The sequence below is a fragment of the Gopherus evgoodei genome, chromosome 13 (assembly GCF_007399415.2).
Source record: "Gopherus evgoodei ecotype Sinaloan lineage chromosome 13, rGopEvg1_v1.p, whole genome shotgun sequence".
Lineage (NCBI taxonomy): Eukaryota > Metazoa > Chordata > Testudines > Testudinidae > Gopherus > Gopherus evgoodei.
This window is the reverse complement of record NC_044334.1, coordinates 3,501,596-3,518,038: the sequence shown is the minus strand read 5'-3', so window position 1 is coordinate 3,518,038 and position 16,443 is coordinate 3,501,596. Positions and strand designations below refer to the sequence as shown.

Below are 16,443 nucleotides of genomic sequence, written 5' to 3'. Positions count from 1 at the left end.
TCGAGTCAACCTCTCCTTACCCCGTCTGTGAAGGAAAGCTCGGTCCAGGAGTCTCTCGAGGCAGTGAGAGTACATCGGGAGGAATTAGTTTTAATTTATGCCTTCCATCTAGGCTCCTGAAGGGGATCTACAGTTACTGTAGCTCCGTTGTTGGGGATGACTTTGGCCTGACCCCTCTGACTCTAGTCAACTAGATTTCGAGGCCAACCAGAGGTCTGGTGGCAGACGCTGGGACTCGAGTGGCTTTTAATAGGGGCTTTTCCCAATATCCACTTGAAATGGAGGGTTTGATCTAGACTGGGATCTTAATGGCCAGCTTTCAGGGGAAGTAATCGAATGCTTTATGATGTACTGCGAGGAGATGGTGTCCATCATTCTAGCGAACAATCAAGCAGCCTGTCTCCTGCTGTCTGACATTGGCATCGGCACGTTGCAGGGGCGGCAGTGGGCTGGTCTGGGTATGCAGGCTGCATCCGCAGAGGCAGACTAAGAACTGAAACTCACTTCTCTTTGGGCTCCCTCCTCGGGATCTGCTTTGGCCAGGCTACCTGGGGGAAACTGGCTCACTGTTCATGGTTAGATTGAGGGGCAGGTGGGAGCGGCTCACTGATTTATATGTCAGAATCTTTGTATGTGTCGCTTCCCTCCCTTTTGCCCTTTATGTGGGATAGCAAGTTCTTCGGGACAGGAGCTCTCGCTGCATTTCTGGGTGGAGAGCACGGTCGTAATAACTAGACGCTGGTAACTTCACTGCCACGTGTGACCCTGGCTCCTGGAGACAGCCGTGCTGAATCAGCTCAGGAGGCTGGATAATTAATGGACAGGACATCTTAGAGGCGTTAGCGAGCGAGCTCGGCGCACACACGTTGCCCTTTGCCCACTCTGTGTGATGTCAGTGCGTCTCACAGCAGACGGGGACGTCCCTTGCTGATGGGGTTTGGTCTGTTCGCCCGAAGTCTGTCCTAAGGCAGCACGCAGTTAAAGGAACTGCGAACACACAGTCCTGCCCCGCCAGTCCCAGGCCTCGGGTGTCACTGCAAAGGAGGGTGTGCTAACATCTAGGTAGTTTGCTTGGAATAACTACCAGGCTGTAAAGACCTAGCGCAGGCACTGCACAGGTAGCTTTTACCTCCATGTAGCTAGCCAAGGCCAACACGATGCCCCCCACCACCATCACCACACTTACCTAGCTACATCAAGATAAAAACTGCAGAGCTTTGCCTCCACTAGGACTTTGTATGTAGATAGTTACCTGGCGGTAGATATCTCGAAGTATAATCACACCTGGTTTACAGTGAAGACAGCCTAGGAGCCCAGGACCTCGGTAACCTGCAGAGCCTTCTGGAGCTGCCACTGCAAATGCCCTGCTGTATGCTGGTCTTAAACTGCACAAGCGTGAAAGTCATGTGGCTGTGTCTTGTGCTGCCCTGCTGAGGGGATGTCACCTGCGGAGCTGGAGTGGAAACAGTTGGAATGAAGCAAACATTTTTGGGGGGTAGAGAGGATTTTGAAGCGATGGGAGGGTATGAAAAATAAAATTTTTCAGTCTTAAACTACAAATTGTTCAGGTTTTGATTTTCTGTTGGAGAAAACATAGAACGGGATGAAATTTCTGTGGTGTGTAAGGGAGGTAGTCTCCCATCCAACGAGAACAGGAAATGTTTAATCCAGTTGTGGTCACTGGTCTCATAGGTGCCAACTTCTCCTGGCATTGGTGGGTGCTTGGCCCTGCCCTCACTACACCCCTGCCCCAAAGTCCCTCCCCCAACTCCACCCCCTTCCTACCCCTATTGGACTCCTTCCCCAAATCCCTGCACCGGCCCCACCTCCTCCCCTGAGCGCGTCAAAGTCCCGCTTCTCCGCCTCCCTCCCACAGCTTGTTATGGCATGAAACAGCTGTTTTGCGGCAGCAAGCGCTGGGAGGAGAAGCAGGGACGTGGCATGCTCAGGGGAGGAGGTGGGGGTGACGTGAGCTGGGGCAGGAAGCTTGGTTGCACCCATCAATTTTTCTCCATGGGTGCTCCAGCCCCAGAGCACCCACTGAGTCGGCGCTTATGAATGGGCTGATGACAAACATTGCTTTTAATGCACATAGACCCAGCGTCACCCGCCCATCACATGCTCTCTAACTCACAGGCCGGCTTTCCCAGCCACGTGCGGTGTTCGTGAGGGGGAGAGAGGGTGTGTGATGCTCAGCTGCCATGGCCGATCACATTTGCTTATTGACACCTTCCCTTTCTGTCTGTCTGCAGCGTGAGGGTCTCCCGTCGTGACTCCAGCAGCGCTCTCCAACGCTTGGACCATGTTGGCCTGTCTCCAGAGAACCCAGAACCCACCAGCCCAGCACCTCGCATGTCCAAACAAGACCCTGGAACCGCGGAAGTGTAAGTGCCTGTTGGGACTTTGTCAGAGAGACGGCATATGCTCTGCACTGAGAGGGGGCTTCTTGCACTGATCTCTCCACTTCATTTCCTGGCATTAAGTTATTTGTTGACCTTCAAACCTCCCTTGGCTCTGCCAGGCTTCGTGCTTGGTTGTCCCTTGAGCTGTCTTTTCCAAGCGTCCTGTCCCATGGAGCGGGGTAGCCCTGAGGCCCCTCTCTGCTCTGTGCCTCTCCTGCTATGGGAGGCGGAAGGCAGCCCTTGTCCAGTTCCCTTCCTCCCTGATAGGAAGCATTTGCCTACTTGCTGCTTTGATGCTGCTTGTCTCATTGAAAAAGACATTTCTTTAACTGATGATTTAAAAGAACAGGAAAATCAGGAGAGGGGAGGGGGAAAAGGAAGGAGACACAATAAGCAAATTAAATTGAGTCGCTTTTGCTGGTAAGTCGAACTTCAGAAAACTTTGCAGCAATATCTCCAAAGTGCCGTGACAAGCACCTGCTCTGAAGCCTCCTTTAAATCTCTCTAACCCACCCTTCCCCCTCCCTCTCCTATAATTACTTTTCCCAGTTTTGCTGTAGCTCTGCTGTTCTTGATGAGCTGGCCTTTCAGATAAGCTGTAAACTAGTTACATTAAAATGGGATCCAAAAGGTCACGCCAGTAAAGCACCTGTCTCGAGCAGCCTTTGTCTCTCAATCCAAACCATGATTAAATGTATATTTAATGAGCCTGCTTTAGGCAGGCGGGTTTGACCTCTCCGGCTGGGAAAGACACATTAAGATTCTCAAGTGATGAATGTGTGTTTTAAAGAGGGGAGTGGATATTTTTTCTACTGGTCTCGGTTGGATTTGTAAGCATTCCGGGCTGAAGACAAATCAACTACTAAAGCTCCGCTTTTTAGCATATGACAGCCCCAAGGTATGTGGCTAATGATCTGTATTTTCCCTATCTGTGCACCCCAGCACAACCAAACCACTCTGCTGAGTTTGCCTTGTTAAGTAGAGGTGGGTGGGGTCTGAAGTAATCAGATCCTTTTTTTTCCTAAAAGATACAGTCAAGTTCAACCACAGCTATTGGACTTGAAGCAGGAATTAGTTCAGGGGGACGTCCATGTTAAGGCTAGATGATGGAGTGGGCCCATGTGGCCTTAAAAATCTACAAACTCGTTTGTATTTCTGAAGGCACCTTTCCTTTCAGTTCACGTGGGTCTCTGAGGGCAGGTCTTCACTACGCGCCGGATCGGCGGGTAGAGATCCATCTGTCGGGGATCGATTTATTGCATCTCGTCTCTAGACACGAATAGATCGCTCCCCGAACACGCTCCCCGTTGACTCCAGGACTCCAGCTTGTGAGAGGCGGAAGCGGAGTCGACGGGGGAGCGGCAGCGGTCGACTTGCCGCCGTCCTCACGGCCAGGTAAGTCCACCTAAGATATGCCGACTTCAGCTGAAGTTGCGTATCTTAGGTCGGTAGACCAGGGCTGAGTTCCTCTTGTGCCCCAGAGGAAGAATCCTCCCAGTTTTTCCAATAGACTCAGTGGGGAAGGGCACCAGGGGCTCTCCCCACTGCTCCCTGTGCCAGAACGGGAAGGTTGCCGCCCCCTCTCTTCTCTCGCAGAGCTCTGTCTTGCAGGCTGCTGCTGGCTCGGTGTGCGGAGTGAACCGAGCGTGTGTCTGTGCATGTAGACGCTTGCTCAGAGCTTACAGCGTCGCTCAAGTCTTTTTCTTATTAGCGTCCAGAAGGCAATTGAGTGGTGGTGGTGTTGTAAAACTATTGCTATTCCGTCACGCCTGGATACCGAGCTACGTTTCTTCTGAGCCAGGCTCAGGGAATGTGTGTGCAGGGCTTCAGAGCTTCCCTTCCCCGACTGCCGTGGGAATCGGGGTTGGGGGCAGGCCGGGGGGGGAGGATGGCTTGTCATTCTCCAATATTAATTGGCAACAGGCGCGTCTGCAAGCTGTCATTTGCGAGGGATTCTGAACCATAGAGGCTGATCCTGGGAAACACCCACCAGCCTGCCTAATGCTGCACTCAGCAAACGGAGGAGGAAAGCTTTTGGAAAGACCATCACCTTCCTCCTCCTCCCATTCAGGACAGAGGGGGCGCAAGGAATCCCGAGCCCCTTCAGTGGATCAATTAGTGCACAATCTACTTTGAGTGCTGGCAGGTTCACAAGCAAGGGCAGGGTTCTTCCTGTGTTCTGCCTTGTGGATGTTCAGGCTGGGGCAGGCATCCTTGTCTGAAATGTATCTAAATGAGCTTTGGAAGTGGGGGAGTTAATAGTCCTTTGTGCGCCCGGTCCCGTGTGAGATGTTACCATGTGTCGTGGATTAAGTGAAGTCCTGTGGTGGGGTGACTCAGGTGTCTGAAACCCTGCTGCTAGTGCACTGAGTGGCAAGTGGAATAACAGCGCGAGCTAAGCGTTCGTGTCAGAGAGAGGGAGGGATCAGGTGAATAAGTGCAGTGGCTGGCTGCCCAACTTCCAATCCGCACCATAGCTGAATGGGACCTTGCCTGACTCCCAAGGCTGGGATTGGGCCTGATTCCCTGTTAGCCTAAGCCTCAGATGAGCATATGCAGAGCAGGTGTGAGAAGACCCTGGAGTGATGGCACCAAGGGGTCCTGCCCTCCTCCCTGTAGAACAGATGCAGCACAGGTGCAGGCGTCCCCCGTGTGCGGAAGGGAGAGTGGTGTGCAGCCTCCATGCACATCCAATTCTTGGCCCCGCTGCCGAGGCTGCCAGTCGGGGCCAGTAGCTCTGGCCCCTGACGGTCTAGACAGCAAAGAGTTGCCATGCAGCCAATCCTGGCTGATTTTGCTCGAAGGCAACCAACTGGATTTTACAAATTCAATGGGGGAGGGACCATTTTGTGCGTCTTTTGACAGCCTTAGTTTTGTTTTCAATTATTTATGGCATTTCTTACCGGGCTGATAACCGTCCGCGTGATGCCTGGTGCGAGCAGAGGAGCAGCAGCAGCTTACGTTGCCAGCCCCAGATGCGAGTATCCCAGCACTCTCCAGGCACTCGGGCTAGCTTATGCCGCTGAGGTACTCGGCCGTGTGCAGGTGCAGCTCCGGCCTCTCCGGGGGAAATCTTGGAGGCGTTGGGTGCTGCCTGCACCAGCCCAGACAGAGGATGCCGCATGCTCTGCTGGCCGATGCTGGGGAGCAAGGCCTGTGTGGTGGCTGGTGCCCCAGGGTGCTCGGAGGGAGCAGCCAGTGCAGGGACAGTGTTTGTGCCTGATAACTGCATAGGGGGAGGCTCTTCACACCCTCCCCTATCCTGGGCCAGCCATGCCAGGCACACCTGTTTGTCTCTTGCTTATAGCATTTTTTTGTGGGAGAGGCCTTGCTTGTCCCTTTCTTTCACTGCCGCTGTCTTTATTGAGCTGGGTTCTCCTCCTCCTGCCTCCTAGTGCCCCGCTAAGTCCGAGGGGCGGGTAAGAAGAGATCCACGGGCCACTGATTCGCTTTATGCCACTTTGGAGTTGCTCTGTCCTCTCGGCAAGAGTCTCCTGCCAGCCCACTCCCCCACAATGCACTTGCTGCCTCCGTCTGCCAGCCAGGTCACCTTAATCAAAGTTTAGCTGACCGTATGTTTCCGCTCGTTATGGGAAAATGCAGCATGCCTCTTTTTCTCTAGGCCTCCTGCTATTTCAGATTAAATTACAGGTGACATCCAGGGCCAGGCATCTGTTTTTGAATATAATTTTCCCCTCTTTATTTATTACACCTGTGGCAAACGGGGAGGGGAAGCTGCCATCAGCCCTGCGAAGCAGAATGAAAGGCGAGCCCGGGTCCCGTGCAGTGTGGGGGCAGATGAGCCTCCTGCTAAACGCCTGCTTAGGTAATCAAAAAAAATAGCATTCTCTTCCAACAAGCCACAATTTAGAAGTGCCTCTGATTGCTTAATTTGCTCCTGAGTATCTCAGTAATTATCTTTATGGGTCTTATTTCTGTCCTCTGGCACTATTTCTGTCGATATTAAATGAGTCTGGCGCTCGGCACGGTGGCCGCCTGGCCTGGCACCACTGTGAAATCCTATTATCCTGCCTGCGCCTCTGATTAATTTTTGTATTAATTTCACGTAAAAGGTGAGCTGACTAATGTCCCCGCCTGCGCCGGCTCCTGCGTGTGTCGCTGACGTTTCTGGACCCAGGTGTGGCCCCACCCTAGGTTTTCCCTTCCCCTCTCTTGCTGGTTAATTGCTTTTTCTCCCTTTAACCTTTTCCCTGTGGCATCTGGAAAGCGACCTGTGCACACAGGCTCTGAGAGTTGCTTAGTTGGTTTGGGAGGGCAGTGAGGGGGGCGCTCTGAAATGCAGTCCCTCAGCAGTGCTGCCGTGTGTGGAGGTGAGCCCATCGGCCCCGGACCAGCGCAGTGGCTTCGACTGCCCCTCAGCCTGTGGCGGGTGCTGGTGAGGATAGGGTGGCGGAGAGCTCAAGAGCTGTGTGATACTGGTGACGTTGGGTGTAAATCTGCCCAGACCTCATGCAGGGTCTTACTGGAGCGGGTGGTTCTGAGTGTTGAGATAAGGGTTAGGCTAAGGTGAAGCCAGAGAGACTGGGGCTGGGGAACAGCAGGGCTTCTCCAGTCAGGGGCTTCCTTTCCTACAGAGGAGAGAAGAGTGCCTTCTCCAGACCAACGCCGCATCTGCTGCGAGATCCTTCATGGAACTTCCTGGGCCTTTGGCCTGCTTCTCATCTGAATCTCCAAGAGCCAGCAATGCCGCCTCCTCCACTTCTCCAGGAGAGAGCCGGAGCTGGATGAGCAGCCCCAGCACGTGCCTGGTGCAGGGCAGGGCCTGTAGTGGAGAAGGCTGCTGGCTGGTTGAAGGCGTCTGGGCTCTATTTTGCCATCCCGAGTCCTGACTGGACAGTTTCAGACTCACCACTGCACCAAGGCTGCTACCTGGAGGCCAAACCCTCTTTCTCAGTCTTGGAAAAGCCACCCAGAGATTCTGGAAAAACAAACAGTCCAGCAAGTTCTGAAACCTCTTGTACCACCACTACCCAGACACGTTGGAGGTTACCAGGGCACCTGGGCCACATTTGCCTAGACACCCTTTGTTCCCACGCCCAAGGTAGCCAGAGCAACATGAAGCCTGAGTTACACGTGAATCTCCTTCATGGAAGCCTTCCAAAATGCCCACCTGCTATTTCTGTTGTTTGTGTTACAGTAGCACCTACTGGCCCTGACCAGTATCTGGGTCACACTGGGCTGGGTGCTGTACAAACGCATGGTGAGAGGCAGTCCCTGCCCCGAAGAGCCAGCAGTCTGCAGAAAGAGGGCACGCTCAGCAAAGGTCACCCAGCAGAGCCAGGAATAGAGCCCAAGTCTCTTGAATCCTAGTCCAGAGTCCTGTCCACTATTCCACGTTCCCTTTTTTACACAGCTCTATCGTCTGCTCCTTAGAATTCCCCAACCTAGGGACTTCAAGGCCTGGTGCCGCAGGTCTAACGTCTTTGTTCCACCAGGAATTACAAACTTGACTGAGCTGTAAATAAGGCTCTCGTCTGTGCCTGGAGCTTCTCCCTTTCTGAAGATGAGAAGAGCTTTCCACTCACCCACGTTCATTTCGTAGTCCCCCCCCAGGACAATATGGAATTCATTGGCGAACAGCTCCAGTGTGCCTCCCCCCACAGAGACCGATGCCCGGTGGGTCATTCTAGGCCTTGTCTTCCCAAGGCAGGAAGATGTTGCTGTTTGCAGTTTAACTCTGACCAATATCCCCTGCCCTCCATGTGCTGTCCCTGTGCTGACTTGAACCCTCGCTACAATCAGCTCTTCTAAGGAGTGCCTTGGCTGTACAGACCAGACCCACGTTCCAGCCCTGTGCTCCTGGAAAAGTTTGGGCACTTGGCTCTCAGACAGGGGAAGGCAAGGTACCCTTGAGGGGACAGCACAGCACAGTCCATCTCTGCTGTGTGAAGAGATTCTTTTCATTACAGCTTCTTCATTGCTAGGGCTCCCCAGCAGGGATGTCATGCATGCCCCAGAGCATTGGGGGACATCCTGCAGCCTTGTGGGATTTCGCCCGGGATGCAGCTGCTGCAGGCAGCGTTCTCCAGCTAGACTTTAAACCAATAATAGCTCTTAAAGCCGGCGTATTAGGCTGTCACCCACCCGTCCCGGCCTCTCTCTGTACCCACAGGGCCACTTACTGCCATCTCTAAGTGTGTCTCCTGTCAGATTTATCGAGCCGCTCGGCCAGGCCCTTGGCATTGTGGTTTCAAGCTCAGTTCCCTGGGTGAGCGAGGAGGAGGGGGGCTGTTTGCTTTCAGCAGAGGAAAAGGTCCTGCATGGACACCCAGCTTTTGGGCAGACAGCAGGGAAGGGAGGGGTCCAGCACAGTGAGCCAATGCCTTGGCCTTCCCTATCCTCCCCCGGACCCCCTCTTCCTTTCCTGGCCTTCTTGCAGAGGAGCAGGGATGCTCTGCAAAAGGAGGCATCCTCGGAAAATATCACCTCCAATTAACTTCAGCAGGGGCCCCTTTGAATTTACTCTCCTGTGTTACAGGAATTCTGAGCTTTATTTAAATTATAAATCAAATAATACCCCTCTCAGCTTGTCCATCCCCTGGTCTTCTCCTGCTCTCTGCAGTCATGTAGCAGTGGCTTATATTTAATTAAATGTCACTTGATATGTGCCTTCCGTTAGACGCCAGTGCATCTGCTGCTAGGCCTGGTTGTTAGTGCGTCTGCGGTGGTGTGAGCAGGAAATGCACATCTGTAATTGGCTGGGATCAATATTTGGCTCAGCGTTATGGAGCGCTTCCTGAGCCAGGCGCTCGCTTTCTATTTAAAAAAATAATTAAAAATAGATTCTCAGGGACTATAGCAAGTGGCGGGGCTGGACAGCTCGGGAGGCTGGTAAATGGTACCAGAGCCTCCTATTTCTAGGTTGCCAGTTCAATTCCGGCCCAGGTCAATAAGGATTGCACGTTGTTAGTATCTGATGGCTGTCTCGTGGGCTGTGTGAAATGAGCTTGTGGTCTCAGTCCATTACTTAGTAAACAGATCACAAAAGCCAGCAAGAAGTAGAGGCTCCCACATCCTATTGAGACTACCTGGGTAATTTTAGAAGAGACTAAATGTAGTTTCCAAACTGGAGCTGGGCCAGGACATTGGGGCCAACACCTCTGTTTCTGGACAGCACGTCAGGCAGTTTTCAGTGGTCAGAAAGACAATAATGCTATCAACATACCTCCTTCACTGCACTGCAAGGGCCTTCGTCCAGCACTAATGCAAAGGGCAGAGCGAGGTTTGTCGAACCCCCAACACAACTTCCTGCAGCAAGTAACTCAGAGGAGAGGTGTCTGCCTACCATCAGCATTTTAGGGAGCACAGGTCATCCTTTGCCGGTGTCATCCCTGCTCACCCCCTTTGGAGGTTACTCTTGGTGGGTTGCTCTGATTGACTCTTGAGTTTTGTGTGGTTTCCGAGGCTCTGTGGCCATAGCCTGGACACTAGCTTCCATCAGGAGTGGGTGACTGTGAAGGTCATTAGTCAAGCAACAGGTTTGACAAGGGGAAATTTTCAGTTGTCGCTCTCCAAATGCTGTGGCCTCTGGGCGGAGAAGAGCAGCCAACCTGAGGAAAGAGGCACTAAGGCGAACTTGCTATGATGGATAATCTGGTCTTTGGTATCTTAGATCATTTATCAAATGTCTTTAGATGCTTAAAGATGCAGAACAGCACCAGGGGCCTACGGTGCTTTTGAAAATGCCACTAGGTACCTATCTGCATTGTTGGGCACCTGAAAATCTTTGAAAACCTGGCCCCAGACGGTTAGGACTTCATAGGTCGCGTGTGAAGCTGTGGTGTGTATTGCAGTGCAGAGAGTGTCCGGGCACTGGGCTGGTTTCTCCCCCGCCACTGGTTCCTGCGCACACCGGGGGTGTGCACTGATGGTACATTATTCCCTCCAAGTGCCCTGGGCATTGGTGGGCTTGATCAGCAAGGGGTCGGTCAGTGAGAATTGGCACCTCCGTGCTGAGAGGAGACGAATCGCAGCCCTGCTATAATACATTACGAGGAATAAAGCTAAATGAGGGGCCCAACTGCCTCCTTCCTCTGGGCTCTGTGTGCGGTTGGCTTGCCAGGGCGAGCATCATGCGCTTGGATCTCTGCACCCAGCACCTCCCTGGATTGGAGCACGCCCTCAGCTCTGAACGGACCATCCGGGACACCGCTGAGGAGTCCTGCACATGCTGCTCTGGTGGCTCCGGATCCGAGGAGTGGTCCGTGCGACTCCTGTCTCAATGGGAGCCTTAAATCTCCCTGCCCTTGCCCAGGGGTTGCTGTTCATATAATATGTCACAACAGCCCTGGGTGGAGCTGATCATAGGACAGCTCCGGCAGCCCAGGAAAGGAGGCTGCCTCTTTGCCCATGCAGTCTGACTCTGTTTGGGATTCGAGCTGCCTGCGTCAGCCTGGGCTTCACCCTGTAGCCGGGGCACTTACCTCGCTTTCAAGGTGACTTTAACATTTGCACAGAGGTTCCCGCTGGGGAGAGCAAAGAAGAGTTCCCAGCTGCTTGTCCACTGGCCTCCATTTCAGCTCACTAGATGCAGTTGCCACTTTGGGGCCTCAGAGGTTTGTTTGTCTCCAGCGGGGCTGCAGCCCTGGGGTGAGCCTCTGCACGGGTGTCTGGGCCCTGCTGTGTGTGCACAGCAGCAGGTAGAGCTGCGGCAGGCGTTTGGCGTTGAGAGATCGTTTGGCCGCTCCACGAAGCCACATCTTTCACAGCCAACGTTTTCTCAACAGAGCAAGTTTCGTTCCCACCCCCACACCCCGCCCGCCCTGTCGTGGTCTTGTCTCTGTCTTTCTTTTGATGGCTGCTTCATGCCAGGGCTGGGTGCAGGCTGAGGGCTAGAGGCAGAGCACTCCGTGCTGACAGCGGGGCTGTACACAGAGAGAGAGTGCCTGTGTTGATAAGACTGTTCAGACATTTCAGTGCATGCCTGTTTCTGACACAACTTCCTTTGTATAACTACTAAAGGATTTCGGTTGCTTATCAGGCCCAGGTTCTCAGTCTGCCTTCTGAAGTCCTTAGCTCAGCTTTTGATGCCACTTCTAAAGTCTTTGTTATTCCTGCCCATGGTATGAAGCCAAGAACCCCCAGCGTTGGAGCTCTTGCTGTCCTGGCATCAGCCCAAAAAGCAGAACCTCCAGCCCCGAAGGAAGGCAGGTGAAGAACGTGGGTTCAAAGTGGACATGGGGATCTTAGGGTGGGTGTTTTAGGGAATGCTGACTTAAAAGAGAAGTAGAGTGAGGGAATTAAAGAACCTGTTTCTGCCAGGATTTGTTCCACTAGCACTTTTCTCGATCAGCTTATTTGTGGGGGCTGTGACAGCTGAAGTCTTAGCTAGTAATTCCCACTTGCAATGTTACTGCAGGGGAGGTGAAGGTCTGGGTGACATTGATCAGAAAGGTCATTTTCATCAGCGGCAGCAGATTGTGCACTCCAAATTAGTTACATATAGGAAGGCGTGGGGGGGGTCCATTCTGGTGGGGTTTTTTTGTTTTTGTTTTTTTGTCTTCTGTGCTACATGTTTCATGTATAAAATCCAGCCTTTACCAGCCCCATGTGGGGAGAGGCTCCTCAGATTGCTGGAGATGTAGTGCTGTTCTGGGGGAGTAGTTACTGTGCCTGTTTGAATTGCTCCTTTTATTGGCTGATAAATATTTTTTAATTTACACACTGCTGTCTAAAATTAAAGCAGCACCATGGAAAATATTGATTATGAATTAACCCAATGGACCCCTTTGCCAGGTCACTTTTTGCTGCTGAGCAAATTAGCTGTATTCACACATAAGGGCTTCCCGTTTGGTAAGATGCTGACCGCTAAAAGAAGCGGCATAGATTGCTACTTTGGAGACAGAGAACCAACCTGGGGAACCAGCTGTATTGTTAGCCACAGGTAACGTTGCGCCAACATGCACCTCCTAGGACAGAATGGGGCCCATGGCTCCCCTGACATGGAGAATGGTAATGATAAATAGGCTTTTTCAAAGTGTGAGCACTTGCAGTGGTTCACAGCTTTGATTTTTTTTTTAATTAAATGAAAACTCACCTTCTTTCTTTCCCGCCTGGTAGAACCTCTGATCATGTCCTTTTTTTAATCACATGGCCTCTCTGCTCTGCCCAGAGATTGATCTGCAGCTGCAATTGCAACTTTTACCATGATGCATTTGAAACACGCTGTAGGACTTTCGGCTCCCCAGCCTGGAGGGGAAAGAAGGCTGGCCTGACCACTGAACTGGGAGCCAGAAGATCGAATAGGCGAAGACCCTTTGGGCAACTCATTTAGCTGTCGGCCCCAGTCTGTAAAATGAGGATATTAAAGGCTCCCCTCCCAGACGTGCTATGTGGGTTAATGAGTTAATGGTGTGCAAAGTGTTTTGAAGATGTAAAGCGCTAGATAAGTGCGAAGTCTTGTCAGGTTCGTGGCTAGCAGGTTCTGCTGCATGTGCTGTTGGGTGGAAGGGATGGAGGACGGGTGAGCTGGCAGAAACTAAAACACATGAATAGTTGCAAGCATTGACACAGCAGAGAAGTCTGAGTGTGATGCTCCATGTCCTTGCTTTGAACAAACTGCATCAAATGTTTGTGGAATAAACCCACCTGTTCCCAGCACATCAAGTGCTTTGCTGAGTTATGTTTTATTTTTTTCGCAGGTGCGCATTAGAAAGATGAGATAACAAGTGCCGTTTGTTTACCAAAGCCTGCCAAGGAACAAAGGGGTTTGACTCCTAACATAAAACACCGCCTTTTACAGTAAACGCTGGTTTAGCGTGATTGGATTCACACCTGGCCCAGCAGAGCCTGCACACCTCTTCTAGCAGGCTGGGGGGGGGTGTCATTACTCCCATAGGGTGAGCGGGGGGGTGGGATTTTGCATTTTGCTGCCTTCGGAAGGATGCTGTGCGTTAGTTTGCTGTGGAGGGTGTAAGAGCTGGATTTTAAAAGGTTACGCCGCCCTGTACAGAGCTCTGAACGCAGCTCTGAGTGTGCCGTCACTTGGGCTCTGTTGGAGCATTCTGGCAGTTTGCACTTGTTTTAATTTGCAGGAAATAGCATTCTGGAGGGGAAGAGGCAGGGCCAGCTCCAGCGTTTTTGCCTCCCCAAGCAGCAGCAGCAAAAAGAAAAAAAAAAAAAGCTGCAATTGGCGGCACTTCAGCTCTACCGCCGGCGCTTCAGTCTTCGGCAGCAATTCGGTGGCAGGTCCTTCCCTCCGAGGGGGACTGAGGGACCCGCTGCCGAAGAGCCGGACATGCCGCCCCTTTCTGTTGGCTGCCCCAAGCACCTGCTTGCTGCGCTGGTTCCTGGAGCCAGCCCTGGGAAGGTGACTACATGTAAAACCCCAAAAACAGTAACAAAATGAGGCAGAGGATCAGACTGGCTGGCAGATGTATGTGTTTTAAAATAAAGAAGGAAGGTGCTTTGCCCCTGTGTGCCTGTCTGTCTCCCACCAGTAGGGGAATGTGTCCTAGTGGAGAGAGCATGCACAGCTCTGTTTAAGGTGTACCTAGGCTCTTCCACAGGGTGGGTTTCAACCTGTAGCTTTGCAGCTTCCCTGTCAAACTTTCCACCAAAGGCAGTACAAGATAAGGACCTTGAAAGGGTGTGAACTGCAGGTTAAAAGTACGTGGGGGGTGGGAGGCGGTGTGGATTGAACCAGGAAAATACAGCTGCTGCTTCACTTCCTGTCCCAAACTATTGCAGTACTGGCATTCCCAAGCAGTCAAAAACCCTGATTCAGAGCCCAAAAAACATGAGACTTAATACGAGCTCCACTTATTGTATTGGCTTTTTGGTTTTTGAACCATGGGGTCATGTTTCCAGATTTCAGGGCCAGTTTTACAAAGCTGAAAACAATTATGAGCCAGATCAGCTAGGAGGAAGAATTTAATCCGGAAATTGTTAATGATAATTAGGAACTTTTGTAGGAGCATTTTACTGGATGCCCACAGAGCCACAACTGAGAGAAAAGGCTGCACTGGTTTGAAAACGAAGCAGCCTGGGTTAGAGAGGAGGTGAAAACAGCTATAATAATTTTTTTAAAAATACATAAATTAGAAATGGGAAAAAGGAAGCTGATAGTGATGATGATATTAAAAGCTGAAATTGTCAAAAATTGATACGAGAAGCAAAAGAATACCAGGAGAACTCTATGGCAGAGATGAGGGCAATAAGAAGGGGTTTTATCAGTAACTCAGCGCGAGGTTAGGGGTCTATTACAGCAACGAGTGGGTGAGGTTCTGTGGCCTGCCGTGTGCAACAGGTCAGACCAGATCATGATGGTCCCTCCTGGCCTTAAAATTTGAGTAAACCCTAACAATGGTATTAGTCCATTATTAGATGGAAATGGTAGAATCGTCAGTAATAATGCAGAAGAGGTAGAGTACTCGGTAGAGGTTCAATAACTATTTCTGTTGTGTATTTGCAGAAGAGCGAGAATCATATGATGATGAAGAAATACTTACTGTTCCCAAAGTAACTGAGGATGTTAAACAGCAGCTCCTAAAGTTGGACAGCTTTATATCAGCAGGTCCAGATAACTTGCATCCAGGAGCCTTAAAAGAGTTGGCCAAGTAATTCTCTGACCATTAATGTTGTTTCTTAACAAGTGTTGGAACACTGAGGAAGTTCCAGAGGCCTGGAAGAGAGCTATAGCTCCAGTATTTTAAAAAGGGTAAAGGGGATGACCCAGGTGGTTCTAGGCCTGTCAGCCTGACATCAAACTCAAGCTGAGAGGGAACTCAATTAATAAAGAATTAAAAATTAATGCCAGTCAGCTTGGGTTTATGGAAAATAGACATCTAACTAGATCTCATTTCTGGACAAGATTAGAAATTTGGTTGATAAAGGTAATAGTATCGCGGTAATAGACTTCTGTAGGGCATGTACTTTGGCACTGCACATTTTGATTAAGAAAGAAGAACAATAAAAAATCAACATGGCACATTAAAAACTGGCTGACTGAAAGGTCTCAAAATGTAACTGTAAATGGGAAATTCTCTTCAAGCAGCTGCGTTTCTCAAGGGGCCCTGCAGGGATTGGTTCCTGGCCCTATGCTGTTTAACATTGTTGTCAGTGCCCTGGAAGAAAACATAGTCATCCCTGCTGACATTTATGGATGATACAAAGATTGGAGGAGCGGTGAATAATGCAGGGGACAGGTCACTGATACAGAGCAATTTGGATAGCTTGGTAAGCTGGACACAAGCTAACCGTATACCTTGTAATACAGCCAAATGTAAATCTATACATCTAGGAACAGAGACAGTTGGCCCTGCTTACAGGATGGGAGATTCTGTCCTGTGAAGCAATGACTCTGAAAAAGACTTGGGGGTTGTGGTGGATAATCAGCTGAACGTGAGTGCCTAGTACGAGTTTGTGGCCAAAAAGGGTTGTATAAACAGGGGAATCTGGAGTAGGAAGGTTTCCTGGTGTGACTGGCACTGGAAGTCTGTGTCCAGTTCTGGGGTCTACAGTTCAGGAAACATGTTGAAAACTTGGAGAGGGTTCAGTAAAGAGCCAGAAGAACCATTGAAGGAGCTCAATCTACTTAGCTTAACAAAGAGAAGGCGACGGAGTGACTTGATGACAGGCTGTATTTACCTGTATGGAGAACAGAAAATCACAGCGCTCTTTAATCTGTTGGCGTGAGGTCTGGCAAGATCCAGTGACTGGAATTTGAAGCTGGACAAATGCAGACTGAAAATATGGTGCAAATTTTTAACCGTTGGAGCTGTTTGCCTAGGACACTGGTGGATTTTCCATTACTGAACATTTTTAAGTGAGGAGGGATGTTTTTCTAAAAGATCTGGCCTAGTTCAATCACAGCTATTGGACATGAAGCAGGAATTAATTTAGAGAAGTCTGATGGCCTGTGCTATACAGGAAGGCAAACTAGATGATCACAGTGGTTCCTACTGATCTTAAACTCTCTGGATTTTTTTTCTCCACAACTAGGAGGGTTAAAGTGACTTTATTTGAGAATTTCAGCTTTCGTTGTTTAAAAAATCACAAGACTCCAGGAGCTGGTGCATTA

The 16,443-nt window shown here is 50.8% G+C and overlaps 1 protein-coding gene across 4 annotated transcripts in view; it reads left to right on the top strand.

Moving 5' to 3' along the window:
• Positions 1-16,443, top strand: part of FAM222A (family with sequence similarity 222 member A) — a 116,888-nt gene that overhangs the window by 52,203 nt on the left and 48,242 nt on the right. For all 4 annotated transcript variants that reach the window (XM_030583218.1, XM_030583217.1, XM_030583216.1 and 1 more), the window contains one exon: positions 2,253-2,384. In XM_030583218.1, the coding sequence (XP_030439078.1) occupies positions 2,303-2,384 (82 nt within the window). In that variant the 5' untranslated portion in view covers positions 2,253-2,302. The remainder of the gene's footprint in view (positions 1-2,252; positions 2,385-16,443) is intronic.